The following is a 10,680-nucleotide window of genomic DNA, read 5'->3' as shown; positions in this document are numbered from 1 at the left end:
GCGTTCTCGTCCGGAGTTCCGTTCACCAAGTGACTCGCATCATGTTCGGACAGTTCCCCACCACACGCAGCATGGGCGAACGCCAGCGTCTCCTTCACAGTCAGTTCGGGGTAGTGTTTGTCACGTTGTGGTACATACGACACCAACTGGGGCAGTCGCTTGTGTAACTCGTCCGCCGACGTGCCATTGTATGTCACCTCCCCTTCGACCGAGACGCTCTTGTCCTTCGGGAAGCGTCCACTGAGTAGCTTCATCAACGACGACTTGCCCGACCCAGGCTGACCCAGAACAAGCGTGATGGTTCCTGGTTTCAGTACGCCACTCACACCTCTCAAGATACGCTTGGTCACTGTGTGTTTCTTGGCGACCAAACCATGAAGAGTCTTCATCATCTCGTTCGGCAGTGTGGGTAGCTGAACCTCCAGGTCACTCGCGTCCTTGACCACGATGTCCGCTGAGATGGATACGTCCTTGAAACGCACCTCCATCTGAGGCAGAGCCTTGCCCAACGACGTCTCCAAGCGTGAAGCCACATGCTCGTGTAGTGCCAATGGTCCTCGAGCCATCAGAGTTTTGCCATCGTCGTACCCGATCGCTGGGGCGAGTGGCTTTCCTCCGCCTTGTTCGTTCATTTTCTTATTTATTGCGAGGAGAATGCTAAATGAAAAGTGACTTCTGTCGAGTGGTCAATTGCTGATGATTGTTGGACGCACAATCCGGCCTGATAATCATTTTTGGTTAAAAATGGTATGATGGGACTCACGTTTCGGCCTGGTAAACAGCAAATGCACCAGCAGAATTCTCGTTGCTACTTTGTGGCAGGCAAGGGAAAAAAAATCAATTTGCATCGATTTCTTGGATTACGCCCTATTGCAGGTTACATTGCAGTTAGCTGTTCGCGTGCAGTTGAGTATTGCAAACCGCGGGGATAATGCAATTGGGCATTGTAATTTAAAATATGCAATACAAACAATTTAATAAATATTGCAATACAGAAATTTGCCTCAATAGCCAGGTCATATAATTTTATAACCTTTAATACAATGTGTACTCTATTACTATTCATATGATTTCGTAGTGAACCACGTATATATCACACAATTTAATTGAGAAACGTATACCAGGAGAGCCTCGCTATTGAGGCAAATTACTGTTCTTCACTTCAACGCTACTTCAAGTTCACCTCGCTCTATTGCGATTCGACAAGCCTTGGCGTATTACTATGGATATTTCGTGTGAGACGACGAACTACCTCAGAGCTCTATTGCGAATCGACAAGCCTTGGCGTATTACTATGGATATTTCGGGTGAGACGACGAACCACTTTCAGGAACTAAGAACGCAAACGATTGAGAATGATGTACGTAGACTACATATGAGGACTTGCACTTCTTTGAAACGAGTATCCGTGGTGGGTCAGAGATTGTTCAGCACTGCCTAGTATGTCATCACGGACATAAGACCCAGATTGTTTCCCGTCAGGTTCGAAGCGATCATGTTCGTCAAGATAAACCGATTGTTCTGTGATTCACTACTTGTAGCAGAGACGCACACGCTGATGAGCAAGGACAGCAGCTCTTTCAGTAGGGTAGTGCTGCAATTGACTATTGCAGCTTCCACTCCAATTGAGTATTGTAATATCTAGGTTTCATGCAATCTCTCCTTTTGATTGCATTACAGATCCGATCAGGCGATTACTTGCTCGTCGTTGTCGACGTAGACGACCTCGATCGCCCTTAGATACCGTCATATCATCCCGATTTTGCACTGCACGCTCAGCCGCGCCTATCACTTCGACTGCATTTACTGTCCTACGTGTGTGATCTACCTTGAAGAAAGGTGGATCACACACCTCAGCAAAACAAAACTCTCCATCAGCCACACTTTCACAATTAAAATCTCGAAAGAAACATTTACATTCATTCTAAAAAGCGAAGGGGGCCACGAGGACAACCCAGTCAACGTGAGATTGTCGGTTTTGCTCTGCATTAGGCCTGGTATCAGTCAGTAGCTATGCGATCGCGTGGAGTGAATTTTAATAAGAAAAGGTTTATAATAGAAGTAGCTTAATGAGACAACGAGGGTCGTCGGTTGACAGATTCTCTCAAATTTAATGGAGATAACAGTGATTTGCCACAACCAACAACATCAAAATGACTACGATGACTTTTGAATTCCGAGCGAATCTAGCAAGTATGAGCCACTGCTGACATCAACGCTGAAGAGACGGCACACTCGGGCGTAACGTGTGCTCCATTGAACACTAAAGCGACATCCTCAAGATTACCTAGCATCTGTAGCATGGCTGACATCATATCAACTTGGTGGTGGAGACGAATAACTTGTTTGCTCTTGTCATCCCAGTCGAAGCAAACTGAACCTTGCAAAACGAGATGTTGGTCCCATACTCGCTCAGCAATTTGGGCACAGCGACTACCTTCTCTTGCGTTGAGCAAGTGTGGGAACGCACCCTGCATCGCGGCAGCTGAAATGGTGAAGCTGACAGTGATAGACGCGATTAGCGAGTTCTTTGTGAGTTGTTTCAGCTGCTTGAGCTGAACGAGTACGTCTGGAAACCATTGCGTGACGAGACTCCAATTCCTAATCAGAGCGTCTTCGCCACTGGTGGGCTCAACTAAAACGTCGCGCGCCATTGTTGCGTCCAGAAGCGCAAGATCGTTGGGGTTGATGTCATCACGAGTGAAGACGCCACGACTAAATATGCGAAGATACTCGGTTGCGACGATCCAAATTGTTAGATTGCGAGGTGCCTGGAATGTCAGTTGATCACGGTGCCGCTTGAGTTGGTTAATTTCTTCTGTTAGTTGTCGTGTCGAGCTCTCGAGCTCTTCCTCACATTGTCGTTGCCGATCCCGATATCGTTGTTGTTTCATCCGGTAATACTCGCGACGGCGCTCCGTCATGGTAGTGCTGCCTGTTTGAACCTTGCTCTTTCGACGCCCTGACAGTTTGTACTGTTTAGTGTCTCGATGTTTCGTTGGCGTGACTCGGGTTGCTTGACCGACGGGCGCTTGTCTAGAGTTGCTTAAATTTGCTGCATTCGAAGTTGTGTGTTCCTTGGTCGTTGAACAATTCGGTAGGATTGATCGAGTCTGTAGCTGATCATTGCAGTAGTAGCCAGCGACTCGTCCACCACCACTTCGATCGCGAGAAGACAAAGACCGTTGCACTACGCAACCAATGACATTGACACTTAGTTCGTGAAAGCCAGGAGGGTGAAGCGTGGTCTCCATGATTCGTTGGCTGGTAAGCGGACAAATACGAAGTGAAGTCCATGAGCGACGCACGAACGATGCATCGACAGGAGAGCAGAGTATTGTATCACGGGCGTGAACTAAGCACAGATCAGCTGGTTGCTAGCCAGTTAACTTATACATGCATGCATTTTCCAAGGGGCAGTAGGTATCATTGAATATACTTTACGTAGATTGCGTCTCGAAGCTAGTTTTGTTAGTTTGCTATGGGTAATGCATTTCAAAACACAACAAAGTATTGAAAACGCTCTTCAGTGTTTACTATTATCATCCTCCCCCCTGATTCAGTTGCTAGAGGTTAACCCTTCTAACCCACTAACCAGTCCAGCCACTGTAGAGTGATACATGTAAACTTAAACAATTTCCGTCTAGCTGTTGGCGAAGTAAATCTGCCCCTTTCCAGCTCAATGTTTGGCTACTCACATCAAATCTGCTGTGAGACGGATGCTGAGTTCCAGGACATAATCCGCCGTAAACGATAGAACCGTACTTACGATGACGTAAGGGTGCCCATGGCATTGAATGGCTATCAGCCTTGAACAAGTAATGTTCCGTCCTCGGCAAAATGTCAAAACGTAGGGCAAATGCGGTGTGACCAATGTGCTACTTGAGTTCACGAACTTTATTGAAATGATACGAGGACTAGTTAGTCAAAGTAACTTACTACACATAAGCATCGACTAATATGGTGTGCTAAGGGATTTATAGAGGACGCGAAACAACACGCAGCAGGAACCATAATAGTCCAGCAACACGTGTATAAAGTTCAACTGTTTTCTTCGAAATTTACTCAGGGATTCTTTTCATTTATTTATTGCCAATAACTGGATCAATTTCTTATTGTATTGGAGTCGGATCGGTCCATAATAATTTGTTCTTATTCAAAACCCATAGTTTATTGAATTGCAATTTTTAATTCTGCCTGTGCGTCACTACGGCAACTCGTCTTCCTGCTTCAATGCTTGTGTGGTCGTCTCAGGCGATAATCAGGTTAACGTGTTTGCAACGACTTTGAATGACGCTGCAGTTCCAGCCCACGCTGTCGCTGCCAGAAGCCTCATGAGATTTTTGCGAACTTACCGCAAGGGCGGTAAAGGAGAGACCCGCTGCTATGAGTGAGGAGGTATTGTCAGCTATGAGGCCATGATGAATCGTCAATTCAATAGCTTGGAACGAATGGCTCGTCGGATACGACTGTTGGCTGCTGAAGTCACTCGTAGTGAAGATTGGTGGGTGGGCAACGCGTGGTGCCACTCTTTTCGATTGGTCTGACGATTCTCTTGGCACAATTTACTCGACTGAAAAGGATGCTGATGGGGTTCCGCAGTGTCCGGAAGCATGCTACAAGCACAAGGATTTCGCGACCAACGCCGAGACTAGCGCCTGCAAAGGGGTGCCGTTTGACATGTCTCTGTGGCCAACGTTGTGCCAAGGTGGTGGTGCTGGTGGCGACTGGGGTCAGCGCATCGACGAGGATGCCATGATTTCAAGCATCAACGAGGAACAGGTGGTGATGGTGGCGCATGAAATTGGTCATGTCTTTGGACTTGCCGATTTCTATGAAACTATCGATCAGCCAAATGAGGATTTCCCTGTCTGCATCATGAAGGCAGGATCCTCAAGGACAGTCACCCCGGTGACGGTTGGATGCTGCGTCGCGTTCTCGAACGCATCAAGCCTTGGTTGAACATTGAGTTGCCTTGATGAGCTGGGTGTATGTGGAGTGCGTTTTAGATTAGTCACAGGTCAGCTTAACAATGGTCAACGTGATGAAAATTTGGATGTAGTTCTTGGATTGAAACCCTACCCGTCTAATTTTGAGTTTACCAAATGATAGTATTTTATTAATTTTGTTGCCACTCCCTTACTACACTGTGGTTTACTGATCGTACGCATTCGTCGTGCGTATTAAATTGCACTCTTGCAGCGAGGCCGCTGAGGTGATGTACAAATATCCACAGAACAAAATCAAGTTGAACGAACTGGATTGTCTGGCCGCAGAGGTTTATCTAAGAAAACACTTCGCCTTAGAAATGATATGTTTTCAGACAACCTTAATGGGCAAAAGAACGAAATCATCATAAAAATCTAAATAAACGAGGATTTTGCCCATTTTGTTCTTATGAAATTCAATTGTTCTTAGCACACCTAAATCGACGATTAAAAATTAATTAAATATATGATTTCTACTACAAACATACTTTTGAAAAGCTAAATTTACCCGCTAATAACACATCGAATGGTGTGCATATGTCAACGTTTGTCTACGTTTGTCTAACGTACTGTAGTTAGCTTCATTGGGAAACTGATATGTCCAATGGTTAGTGCCGTAGTAGGGATAAAGTTGCAAGTTTGAAAGGAATTTCATTTCCAGTCACATTGCCAACCAATTTAATAGCTTAAGAAGCCTTCGTTTGACTACTATTGCAATAAGGGCATTGGGAAGTCGTCCAGTAACAATTCAATGAAATAAACCTGTACGCAAGAGCTAGCAATTGCAGCTGCCTCGATGCGCAGAAACTAGCAGGGTAGTCAAGGCCGTCTGTGCCTGAAATTCGCACTTGTTACTAATCATTCATACATAACACTTTTAAACTATTAAATTCTAAGGTTCTGATCGCCTGGTGGTCGTATTACAGTTGCGATAGCGTTAACGCTCGTTTTTGTGCCGAGGTAGGTCCAAATTGACTGTACCGTACAGTACGGTGTCCCTCACTCGCCTGCCAGTGGCCGTGCGGGAAGCGCTTCCTGCGCGGCCTCACCGCCTTGGGCGCAGAGATGCGGTAAAGGCACTGCGGATTTACGCATTTGGATTGGCGTCTGACCAAAGAAGCAGAATACAGGATGACGGATACGCTACATGACAGCGAAGCAAGGCAATTATTGGGCATGTTTCTCAAGGACTTGAACAAGCATGCCACCTTGCAATTGACGCCTGTCGAGTGTAAATCTGCGCACCAGGGAGTACAAACGCCCAGCGCCAGTGAACAGGTAAATCCAGCACAAACCCTTGCCAAACCACTACCGACTCCAAGCACTGCACATCTAAGTCCCAAAAGAAAAAAAGAGTCAGTCATGGTTACGCCGAAAGGAGGAGCTGGCACGACTTCGGCAACAGCACGACTTCGGCAGCCGAGGCAAGTTTCAGGATACGCAGAGGATGATTTTCTCCGTCGTGCAACAGACGCGTTTGGAAAAGGCACAGCACGAGAATTAGGCTTTGAAGAATCAAGTCAGAGCTAGCGCACAAGCCGCTCTATCTGATTCTTGGTGTCTGCTAGTCCACCGCGTAGAGTGACGGGTGAATTCCAGCAGCTCCAAACAAGCTTGAGCATCTTCGACCTGCTCGAAATTACAGTTGATCGTCGAATTCAAGACCTCCACTGGGTCCTGAATAAAAATCACCAGTCTTCCATCACAAGGGATGCTGTAGATATTCAAATGTGCAGCAGGAGGGATGACGCCAGCGCTTCGATGGAATATAAGAGTACTTACTTAGCTATTGCCATTCGATTATGTAACCGTTTCAAACGCGGTATGGAGTATAATCGGTCTACGTAGTAGTGTATGTGTGGCGATGGCATGGATTGCATCTCTACGTCAGCTCCTCCAACCCGCAATATAGTTGAGGCATATCCACCGGCAAGCACATGTTCGTGCTACAACAAGCTGATGTTCAAAAGGTATTCTCCCTGGACTGCCATGGAGGAAGGAGAGAGCGCTGGGAAAGTAAACAGACTAGGTTACTTTCTAATTTGCTTCTGACAATACAAGTAGGCATTTGCAGGGAGTTGCAGTTCCCAATCTTTGTTGTACAAACCATCATAGTACAACGCCGTCGCTGAATACGGTGATAGAATGTGCCCCACTAACTCGAACAACAACACCTAAAACACTCGTAAATTGAATTCATTCACGTCCAACACCGTATCCACTAATGGTGACAAGTCCTGGTGCATATCTTAATTTAAACCCTGTCAACAGAAAACGCTATTGGCTTTTATTAAGCACTCCTTCCGTGGTCCAAGGTTCACCCGACGTCCCACTTCACTGAAGCTTTCTAGGTTATGATTTCTGTTGAGGGTTATCTAGAAATCAACACAGTAGATGTTTTCAAGCAACAAAATCGATTTTATTGCAATATTGTAAACCTTTTCTTTTTTTTGCTTAGGTTTCATTTTTGAAACCGAGCCAGTATTGATCGCGATAATTCGAGTCATTGCGGTAGCGTTGGTATGTTCACAACTCAATCATGACTGAAGGGCTTGGAGTCGGACAAGGAATGTGTTTGATATTGAGCTCCGGGAGGGCACAACTAGCTAAGTCCAACTTGCACTTGTTCGGGTAGGTAAACCCGTCAGAGCCGCAGACGGGATCGTACTCATCCGAACAAATGATTTCAGCACACCGGCTACCAGAAGAGATAGCAAGCTTTCGGTCAAGGTCGGGGGAAGACTCGGCAAACGTCGACGAGATCGCCACAGCTAGGAGAGCGCCGTAGAGAAGAACCTTCATTGTGAAACGGTTGGATTAGACGTTGATTTCTGGTGCGCAAATTCGAGAATGACTACAAGAATGGCGCTTGATAGTGATTAGTACTACGCACTAATCAAATATTACGCACACTACTGATTCAAATGGGGATTGTGCCTGCAAATTATTAATTTCCTAATGATATGCGTGGATAGATCTAAAGTTTTAAATGGTCTGAAGACTAGTTCACCAACACGACAAGCAAAAAGGCTCACATTTTATTAGGCCAAACAGTCCATTCAGCACAAGTCATATTAACTAGAAGATGATATGTCCAGTTAAAATCACCTCGAAGTATAATCAAAGCAGCTTACTTGGTATTTTTGATTCACTGTCAAGCACAAACAGACATACAACTTTATAAATAATACTCCCAACCATCTAACGTTTAGTTGGTGTAATGTTAAAAACACGAATATGTCCGTGGAATAGGATATGTTTTCACTGCTGTCCTTGTTTATCCCGATATCAATCGCTTGGAAAGTTGTTGCGAGGACTACCTTAACTCTAAAAATCAGCAGTATATTTGTTTGGGAATATAGAGCTTTCCCTGTAACACACGGCATTCGTCGATTTTGTAGCACTCTTACTAGGTTAGTGTCTGGCGACACTGTACTACCAGTTGTGTGAACTTGTGCTACACAAGTTGTGTGTTGTGTATCACTAGTTTACATATCTTTCTTCGTAGTGTGGTGCTCCTGAGGGATTGTTTAATGTAAAGGTACAGTCACGTGTGTTAGAGGTAACGTTTATGAAGCAACAAGAGGGATTCTGTATGTCGCCCTGTTCTAATACCCAAAATGCGCCGCCCTTTCATTACAGAGTCAGTTGGTGTTGTTTATTTTTGTAGATTAGTTCCAGCTCCTAAACAATGATGACAAATGAAGAAAATGTTTAGTCCTCTACCACTCAGAAGTATATGCAACTGTCTTTATTTCCAGATGTTGTTGCGCTGTTGCTTTTTCTAAAGTTGAGGCACTGGGACTAAACATCAGCCATTTTTTTTTAATTTTCATGTTGATGTATTTCGTTTGTTTGTTTCAGAGAAAGAAAGAGAAATTCCTCATTCGTCCAACTTGAGGTGCGTGGGGGTAAATAGTAAATTTGGCGACCAGTTCGAGTGTTTACAATAACACGTTAAATAGACAAGTCTGACCCACTCTCCTCTCGAGGATTCTGGTGAGGCGGGTTTCGCTGCGCAGAGAAAAAGTAAAGTGAAATCAAAGTAGAGAGGTACTACACTGGCCTTACACTAGACTACTAATTACAATCTTGGCGTCCTCGAACCTTACCGTCTTGTCAGACAACTGATATTTTTTAGGACTGATCTCAATCCCCGCCACCAAATGACTATCTTCACCTTCCGAAGGCAACTCTGAATTTTAGAATAAATGGAAACAGTGAATGGTAACGGACCTCGTTTTCGTACAGACAACGACGGTGAAACACCCGGCTAAAAATACGCCACGGCACCTCCAAGTCAATACCCAATGAAAGAGTTGTTCTATCAAAAATCTCTAGTATGTCCATGTTATGGGTCCATATTGAGCGTTTTTCATGCAAATTGCTGGTCTTACGAACAACTTTCTAGCCAATAACAAAATCACAAATTATTGGCGAGTTTTAAAGACCTTTATATTCAGCCATGTCTGAAGACGATACAAAAAAAAGTTCGATCTTGAGCAATGATGAGCTTTAAATCAAAAGTACTGAGTTGTCCCCGATGAGGAACAACAATAGGATAATACTAAACTATACGTAGTATCAAGTAGGTGATTGCAACGAGAAGTTGCAATCACCTAAAGTTGCTTAAGTATCCTTCCTACTTGCCCATATTACTAGCGTGATACTACTGCCAATAGCCAATTTTGTGCAAGAGGTTCGTACAGCGAACCTCTGCATATCTTATACCCGGAAAAGGAACGAGGCGGAGCTCTCGCATTTCTTTTTTTTAAGAATGTGCGTTTTTTTTTTGTGAAGGTAGTATTAAAGCAGGTAAGTGGGACGAGATTTTTGCTGTGTACAGTAAGCAAATGCTCTTTTTCACGCGGCTCAGTTCAGTCACCATTACCCAGCTGATGGGCCTGTCCTTGATCAGAGGACGGTGGCTACTTAGCTACGTATTCTTAGCCCTAGAAACGCACCCTAATACCAACATATGTATGGCTTCGAGCACGCAATCTACAGACTGAAAGTAGCAGTGGGTTTCCACCAGGATCTATGCCTAATTCGGACACTCCAGAGGGCTGCTGATATCTCGGCGGGCTGCTAATACCGCGAGCGTCATAATTCTACGGGGCTGCTGATACCCGTTTCCAGTCACACCCAGTGTACACCACCTTCACTTACTGCTTATAAGCGAATCTTTGTTGGTTTTTTTTATCTGCTGCAGCTACACCAGACTGCGTAACCTTCTGCTCGTGCTTCCTCGCGGCTACACGGCTAATCTTCAACTGAGACTATTCCTAGTTCCTATACATCCACTGCTACTAGCCTTCTCCGTCGCCTCTGAACCGCACGCTGGTCACCCATAGACACTTCCAGCGAGCTTTCAGGCTCGCGATCTTCCTTCAAGTGTCACAGGTCTGGATATGGGTCGCATACCCGGCCCACCTCCAAACCGCGGGTATGGTCGTCACTTGGTCTTCGTCATCTGCTCTTGGTCTCTGTGTCTCCTTCTGTTGATCTCCGATGTTGTCCTCCAGCTGCGGGCCTTCGCTGCTGTTCTCTGCTGTTGGTCTTCACTGTCGTCCTCTAGCTGATAGTCTTCACCGTTGAGCATCCGCCGTTGCCAATGTGGTGTAGCGATTTCTAAGTAATCGCTGAAGTGGCTACATTCAAGTTGCTCAAGCCACGAACGCTCGGTCATGCG

The 10,680-nt window shown here is 45.3% G+C and overlaps 5 protein-coding genes across 5 annotated transcripts in view; 1 reads left to right on the top strand and 4 right to left on the bottom strand.

Moving 5' to 3' along the window:
* Window positions 1-632, bottom strand: part of PPTG_24091 (hypothetical protein) — a gene marked incomplete at its 5' end in the record, with an annotated part of 4,173 nt that extends 3,541 nt beyond the window's left edge. The window contains one exon of the mRNA XM_008915092.1: window positions 27-632. Coding sequence (XP_008913340.1) covers window positions 27-632 — 606 coding nt within the window. The remainder of the gene's footprint in view (window positions 1-26) is intronic.
* A 1,554-nt stretch (window positions 633-2,186) lies between these two features.
* Window positions 2,187-2,924, bottom strand: PPTG_17208 (hypothetical protein; the record flags this gene model as incomplete). The annotated part of the gene is made up of 1 exon (XM_008915091.1): window positions 2,187-2,924. One exon carries the CDS (start codon window positions 2,922-2,924, stop codon window positions 2,187-2,189), a length of 738 nt encoding a protein of 245 aa, XP_008913339.1.
* Window positions 2,925-4,418: 1,494 nt separating this feature from the next.
* Window positions 4,419-4,962, top strand: PPTG_17207 (hypothetical protein; the record flags this gene model as incomplete). The annotated part of the gene is made up of 2 exons (XM_008915090.1): window positions 4,419-4,508; window positions 4,582-4,962. The coding sequence occupies 2 exons, from the start codon at window positions 4,419-4,421 to the stop codon at window positions 4,960-4,962; spliced, it is 471 nt and encodes a 156-aa protein (XP_008913338.1).
* Window positions 4,963-7,514: 2,552 nt separating this feature from the next.
* PPTG_24090 (hypothetical protein) lies at window positions 7,515-7,790 on the bottom strand (the record flags this gene model as incomplete). Its single annotated transcript, XM_008915089.1, has 1 exon — window positions 7,515-7,790. The coding sequence occupies one exon, from the start codon at window positions 7,788-7,790 to the stop codon at window positions 7,515-7,517; it is 276 nt and encodes a 91-aa protein (XP_008913337.1).
* A 2,653-nt stretch (window positions 7,791-10,443) lies between these two features.
* Window positions 10,444-10,590, bottom strand: PPTG_24089 (hypothetical protein; the record flags this gene model as incomplete). Its single annotated transcript, XM_008915088.1, has 1 exon — window positions 10,444-10,590. The coding sequence occupies one exon, from the start codon at window positions 10,588-10,590 to the stop codon at window positions 10,444-10,446; it is 147 nt and encodes a 48-aa protein (XP_008913336.1).
* Between the last annotated feature and the right edge of the window lie 90 nt (window positions 10,591-10,680).

The sequence above is a fragment of the Phytophthora parasitica genome (assembly GCF_000247585.1).
Source record: "Phytophthora parasitica INRA-310 unplaced genomic scaffold supercont2.67, whole genome shotgun sequence".
Taxonomy (NCBI): Eukaryota; Oomycota; class Peronosporomycetes; order Peronosporales; family Peronosporaceae; genus Phytophthora; species Phytophthora nicotianae.
The sequence above is the reverse complement of the archived record's forward strand: the minus strand, read 5'-3'. Positions and strand labels throughout refer to the sequence as shown.